At 37.5% G+C, this 13,815-nt stretch overlaps 2 protein-coding genes across 8 annotated transcripts; one reads left to right on the forward strand and one right to left on the reverse strand.

Moving 5' to 3' along the window:
* Positions 1-504: 504 nt before the first annotated feature.
* Positions 505-9,330, reverse strand: LOC131774998 (trace amine-associated receptor 7d-like). 7 transcript variants are annotated; one of them, XM_066165612.1, is made up of 11 exons: positions 9,136-9,330; positions 8,967-9,022; positions 8,384-8,653; positions 7,638-7,708; positions 7,060-7,128; positions 6,633-6,698; positions 5,658-5,752; positions 5,263-5,372; positions 4,229-4,306; positions 2,414-2,728; positions 505-1,667 (listed from the first exon to the last, which is right to left on the reverse strand). In XM_066165612.1, exons 9-11 carry the CDS (start codon positions 4,290-4,292, stop codon positions 928-930), a joined length of 1,119 nt encoding a protein of 372 aa, XP_066021709.1. In that variant the 5' UTR covers positions 4,293-4,306; positions 5,263-5,372; positions 5,658-5,752; positions 6,633-6,698; positions 7,060-7,128; positions 7,638-7,708; positions 8,384-8,653; positions 8,967-9,022; positions 9,136-9,330; the 3' UTR covers positions 505-927. The 7 variants fall into 7 exon arrangements, with proteins under 7 accessions (XP_066021709.1, XP_066021708.1, XP_066021707.1 ...); XM_066165611.1 differs by having other exon boundaries at positions 8,263-8,653; XM_066165610.1 differs by having other exon boundaries at positions 7,861-8,653.
* An 812-nt stretch (positions 9,331-10,142) lies between these two features.
* Positions 10,143-11,430, forward strand: LOC131778168 (neuron navigator 3-like). The gene is made up of 4 exons (XM_059094558.2): positions 10,143-10,201; positions 10,333-10,407; positions 10,791-10,970; positions 11,235-11,430. Exons 1-4 carry the CDS (start codon positions 10,143-10,145, stop codon positions 11,428-11,430), a joined length of 510 nt encoding a protein of 169 aa, XP_058950541.2.
* The last annotated feature ends 2,385 nt before the right edge of the window (positions 11,431-13,815 follow it).

Genomic DNA, 13,815 nt, shown 5'->3' on the forward strand with positions numbered 1-13,815 from the left:
TGGGGTGGCTGATTCTTTCTCGATTAACCTTCTTTTCCTTGACTTTCTCCTTTTTATACCTAATCGTAAAAACCGAGTAGAGAGTCCATATGCTCTAGTTATGTAAATGTCTTTAGCTAGGAGGGCTTCCTAGACTCAAAGAAGGTGGATAGTTTGTTCTATCTGAGACCTTTTCTTAGCTTTTTCTTTTCTTCAAAGTCTTATTTTGTAAACCTAAAATTAGCACTTGCTGGTGCAATTCACCGTTATTGTTCATTACTAGTGTGGGCTAATGTTTCTTGTTCGTTCTCTTTTGATTTTTTGTATGTAGATTACTTGAGGCCTTTCAAAGGTCACGCATCGCCCCTAACGTAGGGCCTGGAACACACAAATATCGAGGTGCCACTGAAATGATGAGAGAAATTGAAGCTTTGGAGCGAAAACTTTTCTTTGAGCAAGTTGCTCTGAATGTTACAGAAAATAGATGTGACTTTCTGGATGACAACTACCGGTAATTAAATCGCCTTTAAATAACCGTACATTATAGCGTTATTAAAAAGTTAAATAAAAAAGTTGTAATTCTTCATACCAAAATATTATGAGTTCTCAAATAATCAGAAGACTCTATAATAGTACTTAGTCAGTGCATAGAGTGTTTGGAGATCGGCAAGTATGGAGGGGAGGGGAGAGAACGAAAGCTAGTGCTCTCAAATGGGGAAAATTAGGAAAAAATCATTTCAAGCTGTAAATATGTTTCATCTCTTTTTACAGTCTTCTTTATGACAATGAGACGAACCTTTACTGGCAGAAGTCATCCTGTCAAACAAACCTGGAGGCCTTGAAAAAGAAACAAGAGGCCATTCATCGATTTACACCATTACGTCATGAACTCTGCGGAAGATTTTAGAGTTAAAGCATTATTCTTTAAGTGTTTTAATCACCTTTTAACTATCTCTTAAAAGGTAAAGTACATTTACGACTAAAAATCTCGGACAATGCCTTCCTAATCTCGGAATTAAAAAAGCCGTATATGAATGGATTCAGAGCACTGTTGCAGTATAAAAGGATGATCGAAGAGCGTCTGATAAGACCCGGGACAGGTGAGATTGAATCTATTAAAAGAATCACAACAAATGGTATCCAAGAAATCAGAAAAGTACATGTGACAATGAGAAATGTTTTGAATATTTTGATCTCCCGTTTCAGTCGTGCTCTTTGACTAGTTTTCTTAGGTTCTCCTTCTGGACTCAGCGCGTTCTTCGTAAACGTCGAAACAGGAGCCAGCGATATTTCTTGCACGTGTATTCTGGTCATATGAGCACGCGCAATTAGAAACATTTTCATATTCACGAATACGAGAAAAAATACCGGTAGAATAAAAGCTATAACCAGTACAAAAACAGAGTACTCATATCGCAAACCCCATATCGAACAGTTGACGTCGTTTTCCTTGGAAGCATGCCTGCCGTATGTGACGAAACCGGCTACTATCAGCGCGCAAAACCAGGACACTCCGATAATTTTCTTGACTCTGCTTTCGTTCATGCGTGACAGATAATTTAGTGGTGAAGTCACAGCCAAGTATCTGTCTCCGCTGACCACACACAAGTTGTATATGGAGGCGCTGCACAGAATAAAGTTCAGGAATAAATAGAGGTCGCAGGTAAAATTGCCAAAAGTCCATCGACCTAGAGATCAAGTATACTGAAGTAAATGAAAGAACACAGGTTTGCCCATTAACTATTAAAAAAAATTAATGAAAGTAAACGTATTTACAGTCTAACCAGCTCTTGCTTGTCTCTGACCATCTACCTCCTCCTTCCTCCCTCCCTTACCCCCGCCTCAACTGCCTCCTCCTTCCTCCCCCCCCCTCGCTTCCAGAACATTTGTCAAGTTTCCGACGACGGCTCAATCATGTCCATTTTCCCATGTGGTGAGAGGTCAAGTCTCAAATCCTTTCGACAACACCTCGTTTTTCACGACTTCCGTTTCTAAGCAAAAATAGTGCTAGCTATGGGCGATGACTACGCGATTAATAAAATTTCTTTGAGCGTTTGAAATTAGCAAAAAGAATTTTGATCAGCTTTGGCTGTGGTTAAATGGAATCCCACAAATCGATTGATCGATTTATCATTATCATCTTTTTCTTCTATTAGTTAAGGCGAGCTTTCATCCCACGCTATTGCTGAACCCATCGTTTTTCAAGATAGAGAAACGCTCTTTCGGACAGCCCAGCTTTGATTAATTTTAAAAATTTTGCTCCGGCGAAGGGCGGAAGGACAGAAGCCAATTTACATAACCAACCGTCTCAGTTGATGAAACCAGATTATATTGCGTGAATATCCCCCGCTAACGTAGCACCAGGGTTTCTCAGAAACCTACCCCACTTGTCTTACGTTTGTGTGGTCTATTTTCCATTAAGTAAAATATTTACCTGTATCCTGATAGCTAACGAGGTAGCAAAAAGTTAGTGGCAAAACCAGCAAACCAGTGAGGAAATCAGAAAATGACATGCTAGCCACAAAGTACAGTGACGGGATCTGCATGCGCCGACAAACCCAGACAAGCCGACATACCACAAGGTTACCAACTGTGGCAAGGCATATGACAACGACGAGGAAACTTGCTATGATAATAGTCATTGGACCCCAAGGTGAATGCGGCGCCTGTTCATTCCTCCCAATTGTCTTGCTGGAGTTTTCAGCACTAGCGTGATTTTGAAGTTGTTGCGGGTTATCCATGATTTCATCTGTGATGAAAATTAAATCAGCAAAGAAGTGAGACGATAGTATCTAAAATGAGAAGGCAAACATCGAAGAAAAGAAAATTTCAGACGGTCGTGGAGCGTGAACACCTGTAAGCCAATGGAAAGTCTGTGGAAGGATCAGCTGCCTGATATTGTTTTCAAAGTGCTTCGTAGGTGTCGATGAGATTTGTATTCCCTTAAATATTTTTAAACAGATGCAACAAATACATCCATATCGGTCTCTTTGTTTGGTCGTCACCTTTGCCGGAGTGTGGGCCGAGTGTGAAATCGAAACAACTAGTCACAAACATGATTGCAAATCAACAAATTTTGATTCAAACCCCTTGTTATGAACTTACCTAATGTCGAAAATGAAATGAAGTTTTAGATAACGATGTCAAACGGAAATGAAATGGTTAAAAATATGATCTTTCAATATTTCACCTTCAACTTTTAACGTGAAAGTCCCTAGAGACAATATATTTATCGTTTCGTTCGACTCAAATGTTTGACTATGTTTGGACAGATGTTTTATCCTCGATTTCTCGATCGAATGTCTTGAAACGGAAATGAAAGTAATCATTAAAGTCCATAAAGCAAAATAGTATGCAAGTATTTTGGATTAAGACGCGCGTAAGACAAAAGGAGTTTGATAACGATGTTGGATAACGATGTCAATCGAAAATGAAATGCTTCAAAATACGATCTTTCAATATTTCATCTTCAAAAAACATTCTGTTTCATGAACTTTTGACGTGAGACACTATATTTATCGTTTCGTTCGACTCCAATACTTGACTATGTTTGGACAGATGTTTTTATCCTCGATTTCTCGATCGAATGTCTTGAAACGGAAACGAAAGTAGTCATTAAAGTCCATAAAGCAAAATAGTATGCAAGTATTTTGGATTAAGACGCGCGTAAGACAAAAGGAGTTTGATAACGATGTTGGATAACGATGTCAATCGAAAATGAAATGCTTCAAAATACGATCTTTCAATATTTCATCTTCAAAAAACATTCTGTTTCATGAACTTTTGACGTGAGACACTATATTTATCGTTTCGTTCGACCCCAATACTTGACTATGTTTGGACAGATGTTTTTATCCTCGATTTCTCGATCGAATGTCTTGAAACGGAAACGAAAGTAGTCATTAAAGTCCATAAAGCAAAATAGTATGCAAGTATTTTGGATTAAGACGCGCGTAAGACAAAAGGAGTTTTCTCTTTCACCCACGTATACACTCCCTTTCGCGCGCGTTTCACGCGTTAATGTCGAACGCCTACTATACAGCTTATTAAATCGAGAGAAATCAGTACAAAGAACCAAGGAAACTTAAAGGCGAGTGCTTCTAATTCCACTAACACACCCTATAAAAGAACGGGTAGAGTTTTATTCTTGAAGGGGAATCCAAAGCAATTCCCGTTCTTCAAAAGCAAATAAAAAAGTCGTTGTTTTGGAAATCCGTTAGTTGAGAAAAACGTTCAGTTATGAACAAACCTCTGTTCTCGCAAGCTGTCAGCTTACGCGCACATATCCGTATCTTGGGTGTAAGGTAATCCATGGGACCACAACGACCTGAGTCAGCACAGAAATTCCCTTTAGACTGAGTATTGGTTCACTCTGGTATCACATGTCAATAAAACATGGAGTTTGTGGACTTAAATGGAGTAATTCAAAACTATAAGAACATTCTCGAACGATAGATAGTGTACTTGGACAGTGTAATAGGACAGTTGACAAGTCATGCCTTTGTAAGTGGACAGTACGCGTCAAGCGCGCGCGTTGTTGTCGTGCATTTCGCTGAGTTAACTGTTGTTTGTTCATGAAAAAGTATGACGGATGTCTAGTCCGATTTGCTCATCACTTGTATGATTACAGACCGAATTAGACTCCACTCGGTCCTATTACCATAACGAATACCCAGTTGCTTTGAACCTACACCGTTTGAGAGGCTGCATACGCGGTCAGATAGCCTATCGTCAGATTGGTCAGAGTAGATACGGTTACGCGTGGATATACAGTCGATATAAATTAATTATGCATTGAGTTCGTAAAATTTCTTGTTCTCTAAACGTTACTCGCGCCTATCCACTGTGAGCTCTTCTTACAATATTACTAAGGGAGGGGTGGTCCTTGCCACTGCAAGCCTAACACATCCACGTAACCATGTGTCCACTTCAATCTGTGTTCAAATGTGAATGTAATCTTGAAAAAAAATTTGTTAAAAATCCCTAAAATCAACCAATTTCGACTTACGACCCCCATTCCACCGTTCAATGTTGAATAGTTATTAGACTGTAAACAACGCGGTCATTTGTTTTTCGGAGAGTTCTTTGATAAAGATTCGTAAAAACCAAAACCAAGATAATCTCTTCAATCCAAACAAAGGTCAACATCTTAATCAGCCAACGACAGCCAAAAGTAAATGAGAATTTTCAACGCGAAATGGCACACTCTGAGATGAGATTCGGCGAAACGGGTGAAATTCACGGTGGACCGCTGAACATGCTGGTCCATGAAGAAGCATTTACCTCATTTTCAGCAAAACTTGCAACATAATCTCTCCAGTTCCTTTGCACCACTCCCACCACACGGCCAGTTGGCATGACGTCACTTTGGTCCCCTCTAGACTCATCTTTACCTAAAGAGAGGCCATCACTTGGATCGTTTCGGTGTACAGTTTGTATTCATGTGTTCAGAAAATTTGATTGAATGCATTGAATGGACTGTTCAGAGGTTTCTTTCAGTCATGTTTTCCTAAATGTGAAATAATTAGCCGAATTTACCAGAATGAAAGTTGTCTCGATCTACAAAGTACCGCTATAAGTAGACTGCTGTCTTAAGGACATGGCAGGATAAAAAGTGACATCTTAAGGCTTAAAAAAACATTTATACATGTCAAGTATCAACTTAAGATTATTCACACCTTCATCACTGCTTCTAATAGCCATTGATCTGCCCTTCCACTGAAATTAGGAAAATAATTCCACCACTACAATATCACCATGCACTGCCCAATTTCTGAAACACAAAATGTTACTGAGCCTTGAACTTCAAACTGTATGGCTATACAAGACTGTAGACTTGCTTAACCCTTTCACTCCCAAGATCTTTTATGTAATTCTCCTTACTGTATGCCATAAAATTCTTATGATGTCTGTGCAAAGAATTTGGAATTAGATAAACTAATACTCCCATTATTAACATTTTTCTTTCTTCACATCACTCAGCGGCGGAGATTTTTAGGAGAAATTCTGTCTTGGTCACTCATGGAAGTTACATCGAAATAAACTAAACACTGTAAAAATAGACTGAGGCATTTTGAGTTGACATTTTTTTGTTCGTACAAACCCACTGGGTTGCATCAACAGGTGTATTAATAAAAATACATAAAGTATGTAATCATTGTAAATTGTAGTAAATTCAAAATTTATACGGTTGCAATGAAAAAATACAACTGTACTGTGAGAGTAATCAATCAAAAGTCCGAAATAATGTTCAGGGAAGTTCCACAGAATGGAGTCTTCAAGTTGATATCACCCCTATTCGTGAGCCTCATGGATGAGTCAGACTTTTCTTTGAAGAGTTTTTTTTTCATTTGTTTTACACCTGTTTACTGAGTCTAGTTTATGAGGTTGGATGCAGGGCAGCAAAGATATTTTTTTTCATTTTCTTTTTCAAAACATACATGTCTATTATCAAGTCCCAGTTATTTCTAACAACACAGAATGTTATCAGACATTTCTGATATCTTCTTTCTTTTCTGCAACTGAGTCTCCATTTCAAAGTTTTCAAGGCATTATGTGAAGCCTCAGTCAAAATTTTGTTGCATTTTTGTCAGTATTTGTCTAATATTGACCAATGATGGACATTTACTGCAGATTTGCAAACACTTGCTTACCTCTTCACCACGCCAGTGATGAGTACATAAGAGTCTAGTGAGTCCTTACTGTCTGACATACCTTTGCTAAGAATGAAGAAAATCACTGTTAAACAATAATGTAATGCAATTAATTTATTTGCAAAATAGGCTTGGTGTTTTTGTTTTATTTTTCATGCTGGTTAGGTTGATTCCAAGCCTTGAGGGTCTCAACTTCTTACCAAGATTAGCTTCTAGCTGAATAAATATAGCATATGCAAAAATGTATGTGTAACAGTTTGAAATGAGATAATTCAAGGTAAGCATTATGTTACAAGGACCTCAGTCCTTCCTCTCTTGGTATTCAAGTTCGTTTAGTGCAAACCCTAACTTCATGCACTGGAATAAGCTGCATTTAAATGTAATGATATCATAGATTAACAACAGAGGAAACATAGTATACCCTCACTTTTGAACAAATGCCTTATCTTGTGCACAATGTTTGTTGACATTGAGACATCCTTGCAAGAAACAACCCCTGATAAGAATCCAAAAGACATTTCTACAGTAACAATGGGACTAAGCTTGAGGTTTCTATGGCATGATATGCATAGTTGATCAACTATCATGTAAAATACAAAAGAGACATTTCTGTTCATTAACAACAGCACACCAATAGGCCACTCACTTTATCCCTTTAAATCCCAATATCAACATGTATATTCTCATCACTGTTCTACATATGTTTCTTATTTAACTGATTGAGAGAATTTGTTCAAACATCAAGACATTTCATCTTTGGTGATCATTTTATTCATTCTCATAAACTGTACATTTGATCAGGCAGTAATATTGTTAGGAGAAATTAGATGCCACTGTTTGGACTTGAAGGGTTATTCACTTAGGTGTGCAGACATGTTAATCTATCATGGAATAGTTAGCTGCTAACAAAGCTATTTTATAATAAGCATTTGTGAAAGAATGCTGGTAAAAATTAATCATCATTATTAATAGTAACTCTTCCATTAGAAAATCTCTCTCTCTTACAGCTTTAATTCCAGCTTCAAGAACCTCAGCTGGTAAGTATTCTTGATATTCCTTTGTGGATGCTTCACTCACTACAATGGGTATAAAGTTAAAATGAAACTTTAGTGCCAATTATATTTAAAAAATTTCTTATAATTGATCATACTTCTCATCTTTAGTGAAAAAAAAAATAAATAAATGGTCACATATTTTAAATCAGTCTATGTCCTCAACAGAGCTTCACCTCCACTGCCACTCTTCCAAAGACTCCCTGGGTTCCCTGGCAACATAAGCCCATCACAAAACTCGTTACTGACAAGTGCATTGATTGACTTATATAGTAAAGGAATATTCTCTCATAACTAAAAGTAAATGTGTTATTGGCCTTTTTAGCTCAGTGCTATAAAGTTGGCAAACTGAAAGTGAAATTTACTTGTGATAAGACAATAAAAATATGTCAAAAAGAAATCATATCATCAAATGTTGTACTTGCTTGTTCTTATGTGTGATGTTTTATTATACCTTTAAGCATTGATTCTGAAAACTAAACATCTATCTGCTATAAAATATCCATCGACATTCTGCAAAATACACATAATTAACCACTGTTTCAAAGAAAATTACTCCTTGAGCATGAAACTTTTACTTCCTTCGCAGACTCCAGGCAGGCCCTTGGGGAGGGGGTGGTATCAGAAACTCCCTCTCCGTCACCAAGCCTTCCAACCACGTTCTACAGTATGGTGAAAAAGTCGATATGGCTCCATTACCCGCACCAACATGCTCCAACACGAAGTCTAAGATCTTTTTAACTTCTTAGCTAACGTCCAAAGACTGGCTGCTCACTGTAATGGACAGAACTGAGGGAGACACTCCAAAACGTCATGAAAGACCATGAAGAGACACCTAAACTCTCACTTCATTCCCAACCCTTTAAGCAAGGAAGCGGACCTGACCATGGGGAGAGGATGCTGGCGGAAAAATTTACCGTGTGTATGAACCCCTCCACTAACACGGTAAATTCAATTTTTACACTGCCACTGAAAAAAGAAAAACCAAGCGATGCCACAGACTGCAACATTGTCGCAAAAGCAAAATTGCCGCTCTGTTTCATTTTTCTTTTTATTGTTGACAAGATTAAATTAAAAATAAAAGTTGCGTTTCAATATTCTATCAAAAGGAAAAAAAAATTTTGATTTGGCACTTTCGTATTTTTTAGGATAGAAAATAACGAAAATCAAAAATTCACATCAATTTTCAATTTTTAATTTTAAAAGAAAATTGAACGGACGAATGACACACGGACCCCTTGGGCCAAGATCGGTCAAAGTGCGGTAAACAAACTCAACTTACCTGGCAATCAGGAACAAAGTAATGAGTCAGTGATTTACAAAGCAAAGTTCCGTTGCCTAAATAACAAAATAAATTAAAGTGTGTGATACTGAACTATAGTATGCTGTAACTAAGATAAAAACTTCAAAAGATTGGCTGTAGCTTCCATTGCTTGCAAACGCTTACTTACCTTGTTCGCAAACTGCACAAACTTCACTGTGACAAGGAACATCTTTCCGTAGATAGTGTTCCCGCACAACATCAAGAGGTCGGCCTGTTTTCGTTTTCAGCCTTAGAAGCTTATTAGTTTTGATCATATTTTGGCGTTCATGGATATGAAACAACGGCCATTTTTCAAGTCATACTACAAATTGAACCCGGGGCCATTTTGTTAATTACATATCCCAACAACACTTGCTAGTTAAACATTTGATTAGTATCCAGTTACCTCGATACCTCGGTCGAAAACAAATACTAAATGCGCATTGGTCAGTTGAATTGTGGTTCCATCTTGTATTTCCTCGTTTTAATATAAGTTCGCATTTTGTTGGAATCGACAGGTTCCGATGAAAATACGTTTGCAAAGTCGTTGCTTGTAATAAGGTAGTTGAGATCCATTGAAAGGCTCTTATCAAGTGGATAAATCGTCTGAGGCATGGGCAACCCTCCATTATCGTAGACCTCATTTGATACTTAGTCTGTGAAGTTCTACTGTGCTGTGCACTTGTGCTTCAATATTAAATGTTACCTAATTCATATTTTGATATACCTGGTAGTTGAAACGTACTTTTAAACCTATAATTTTTGTTATCGCGTCTTTTTTTTCAGTTACCACTGAAAGGCCTTAATCTTTTTTTTACTTAGAGCACTTCTGGTAATTTTCGAGCATGTGGCTAATGTAAGCGGACCAGAGGTTTGAAAGATATAACTCTTTTTTACTTATTAAACATCAATCAAGGGTCGTCATTTTGACACAAAGCAAACGAAAAAAATATTGCCGTTATTATAAATTCGCTCGCGCTTAAATGACAGTGCCAGAAATTGAACCTGATTGGTTTATCAAATCTCGCGCGCGCTTGACTCTCTTTTGTTATGTCACAATCTGGAACACTCCATTCGCATGAAAATACTGTCCAGAGAGACTTATATTTCAAAGCGCGTAAACTTTGTTCAGATATAACCCAGCAAAAGCTAAACATGGGTTCTGCTTTAAGTTCATACAAATCCAAGGGAAGAGATAAGAAAGAATATAAGAGGTGAGTAAACATTTCTCTTCCGCTTGGAGGAAAATATTCATATGCTCTTGCGACTCGATTTTGTTTTCCAGGTGACATTGATCACATCGTCTATCTTGTTCAAATTTGTATACTTTTTTCCCGTCGAGTAGGAAACTAAGAGAGCAACTGAAAGAAGCACAAGAACACATAGCTCGTCTCCAGGAACAACTTCAGTGTGCAAATGAGTAAGTTCATTAGTGTAATGTTTGCTGTGGTGGCTGATTCTTTCTCGATTAAACTTTTTTTCCTTGACTTTCTCCTTTTTATACTTAATCGTAAAATCCGAGTAAAAAGTCCATATGCACTAGTTATGTAAATGTCTTTAGCTAGGAGGGCTTCATCTGGGTTATTCCGACAAATAGAGAGGGACTCAGTATTCGGGTGGTTACCCAGTATCTCTAGCTCTTGTTAGACGTAAAGAAGGTGAATAATTTGCTCTATCTAAGACCTTTTCTTAGCTTTTTCTTTTCTTCAAAGTTTTATATTGTAAACCTAAAATTAGTACTTGTTAGTGCAATTGACCGTTATTGTTCATTACTTGTTCGTTCTCTTTTGACATTTTATGTAGATTACTTGAGGCCTTTCAAAGGTCACGCATCGCCCCTAACATAGGGCTTGCAACACAGAAATATCGAGCAGCTACTGAAATGATGAAAGAAATTGAAGCTTTGGAGCGAAAGCTTTTCTTTGAGCAAGTTGCTCTGAATGTTACAGAAAATAGATGTGATTTTCTGGATGACAACTACCGGTAATTGAATTGCTGTTTAATAACCGTACACTATGGCGTTATTAAAAAGTTAAATACAGAAGTTTCAGTTCTTCACACACACACAAAAAATGTGAGTTCTCAAATAATCAGAAGACTCTATAATAGTACTCTGTCGGTGTATAGAGAGTTTGGAGATCGACAAGTATGGAGGGGAGGGGGGAGAACGAAACCTAGTGCTCTCAAATGAGGCAAATAAAAAAAAAATCATTTCAAACTGTAAATATGTTTTATCTCTTTTTACAGTCTTCTTCACGAAAACGAGACAAGCCTTTACTGGCAGAAGTCATCTTGTCAAACAAACCTGGAGGCCTTGAAAAAGAAACAAGAGGCCATTCAGTTCAGTCGATTCAAAGACGAAAATCCGCTGGAACAGTGGGTCGTCTGCTCGCTTCCAAATCTTTACTTCGGAAGAGTTGAAACCCTATCATCATGGCATTAGTGTTCTCTTAGTTAAAAAAAAAATGAAAATGAAAACAGTGTAGTGCCCTTCTTTTCGTAGATATTCTGATTGAAAACGTTTCTACTATGCCGTAGCTGAATCTTCTAGACATATGATGCGATGGCACTTTTTATTGAATTATCTAATAGAAATTTAATAAACTTATGGTGATTTTTTTGTTCGAGGTGATGTAGTAGTTATCTGGCCCTATTGAAAGTGAATTAAAAGGCCTAGCCTCAGATGAATTTGACCACTCAAACCCAAGGCCATCAATTGCAACACAATGGTAATTTATTATAATCGCATGATTCTTCCCAGTCAGTCAAGGTTCGTGGTTTTACTTTCAGTAGAAACATAGTAGCGATTTCCACCATTTGGTCATGAACTCTGCGGAAGATTTTAGAGTTAAAGCATTTTTCTTTAAGTGTTTTAATTCCGTCTAGGACGGAAATGGGAGAAGGAGGTAAATAATTTCAGACCGGAAGTGGAAAATGATACACTTGACACGCCGCGTATGTGAGTTGTTAAAGCCGCCATTGTTACCAGTGTAAGGTTCACCTTCCGCGCCTATCAATTTCCTGTGAACTTTATGCCTTTTACAAAAATCATCAAACAGGTATCTTGAGAAAGAGTCAATGACTAAGAGTAAGAAGCTTTGATATACTCGATACAGCATTTTCACAAACAGACTGATGTGTTTTCCTTTGCGTTCCCCTGGAAGCGAGATTTTCGTTGTCAGTTCGCATCACGAACACCATAACTATACTGTAAAAGAAAACTTGAAATAACCAGAAGCACGTCCCTCATGAAGTTTCTTCTATTCAGTCACTTTGAACGTAGCACAAACGCAGGTTTCATCTCATGTGCAGTTGTTCGCTTGAGTCTTTAAACAATGTATAACTGAAAGGAAAAGCTCACTGCTTTCATTTTTCATTTTTAGAGGGCACGGTGCAATCTGATTGGTTCTTTACCCGGTCAGTATTTTCCTATCTCTGCCCACGGGCCACGGTTACGCTTTTCGAGATTCGCCGAGTACATCCCAAATTTCGTTGCCATTTCTCATAAACATTCTCGTTTTTTCGGCTGGGCAGTATTTTTAACAAAACACGTCGGTTACTACCTCAATAAAATAACTTATGAATCCTCTCTTTTCTCTCTCTCAAATCACTTTGGTTGACAGAAAAATATTGGTTTCAGAATGAATTTGTTTAGGCGATGGAACTTTTATTCATTTAATATCTGAATTTTCTCAAACAATTTGTTCGTAGTGAAAGAGCGAGCGAAGTTTTAAATTCAGTTCTACAACAAATATACGCCCTCGGTGAGTCTTTCCGAGTCCGTTCAATTTGGACATTTGTACCATAAATTACACAACAGAAACTGAAGGGATTTATTGAGAAAAGGCCCCAATAAATCCCCTTGTGTCTCGTTGGAGTGGACCATTCGAATTTAGTTTTTGTGGAGGAAACACCAGATTTACACACGCCATTGCAGCAAACAAACGAGCAAACTCTCACAACTTCCAAATAAAAAATTTGATTTACTCACAATTACTTTCCTCGCCGTTTACTTAATGAACAGAGGTAAATCTTCGTACATGAATGAATCGTCGATGAGAGTGAATAATACCTTCCGTTAGATCATTGAATGTTTTTGAAGAATACATTGTAATGACAGTCCTTGCCAAACTAGTTCCGTTGTTTTTCAAATGTTCTTGCGATTTTTTTTCTTACGCGCTCTCTAATTGACAGGTGTCAGATTGTGACAGATACTTGTAAAAATAATGTTTCAAAGTTTGTTTGGAAGCCTTTTAGATCACCTTTATCCTTACGCAAATGAAAATGTTTCGGTGAGGCATCTCTCTTTAATTTGCATCACCTATATTTTAATTACCATTTGCTCGCTCAAAAATTGTTCAGTTTATGGAAGATCTTGCCGTATTTACAGCCCTAGACCATTCGGGTTTTTTCGGAAAGAATCTCGTCAAGTCTTAAAAAAATAAATATGTTATTTACCGGCTAAGTGTCGGTCCGTATGGTAAAAAACTGTGACCTCGGTCTTGAAAATGCTGCGGCTTAGTATTGTATTGATATTTTTAGGAGAAATAAAATGTCTTGGTCACTCACCACACCCCACTGGGTTGCATCAACAGGTGTATTAAGATACACAAAGTATGTAATCATTCTAAATTGTAGGAAACTCAAATTTTTAAGGTTGCAATGAAAAAATACAACTGTACTGTGAGAGTGATCAACCAAAAGCCCAAAATAATGTTCAGGGAAGTTCCATAGAATAGAGTCTTCAAATTGATATCATCCCTATTCTTGAGCCTCACGGATGAGTCAGACTTTTCTTTGCAAAGTTTTTTTTTCATTTGTTTTACAC

The sequence above is a fragment of the Pocillopora verrucosa genome, chromosome 4 (assembly GCF_036669915.1).
Source record: "Pocillopora verrucosa isolate sample1 chromosome 4, ASM3666991v2, whole genome shotgun sequence".
Classification (NCBI taxonomy): domain Eukaryota; kingdom Metazoa; phylum Cnidaria; class Anthozoa; order Scleractinia; family Pocilloporidae; genus Pocillopora; species Pocillopora verrucosa.

Bases quoted from the DNA above. Each gene is read 5' to 3' on its own strand.
- LOC131774998 (XM_066165612.1), bottom strand. From the start codon at position 4,292: ATGGATTACCTTACACCCAAGATACGGATATGTGCGCGTAAGCTGACA. The intron at 2,729-4,228 runs GTTTGTTCATAA...TTTTCATCACAG, and splicing joins GACAGCTTGCGAGAACAGAG to ATGAAATCATGGATAACCCG. The intron at 1,668-2,413 runs GTAAATATTTTA...CTTGATCTCTAG, and splicing joins CGTTAGCTATCAGGATACAG to GTCGATGGACTTTTGGCAAT.
- LOC131778168 (XM_059094558.2), top strand. From the start codon at position 10,143: ATGGGTTCTGCTTTAAGTTCATACAAATCCAAGGGAAGAGATAAGAAA. The intron at 10,408-10,790 runs GTAAGTTCATTA...CATTTTATGTAG, and splicing joins CAACTTCAGTGTGCAAATGA to ATTACTTGAGGCCTTTCAAA. The intron at 10,971-11,234 runs GTAATTGAATTG...CTCTTTTTACAG, and splicing joins TTTCTGGATGACAACTACCG to TCTTCTTCACGAAAACGAGA.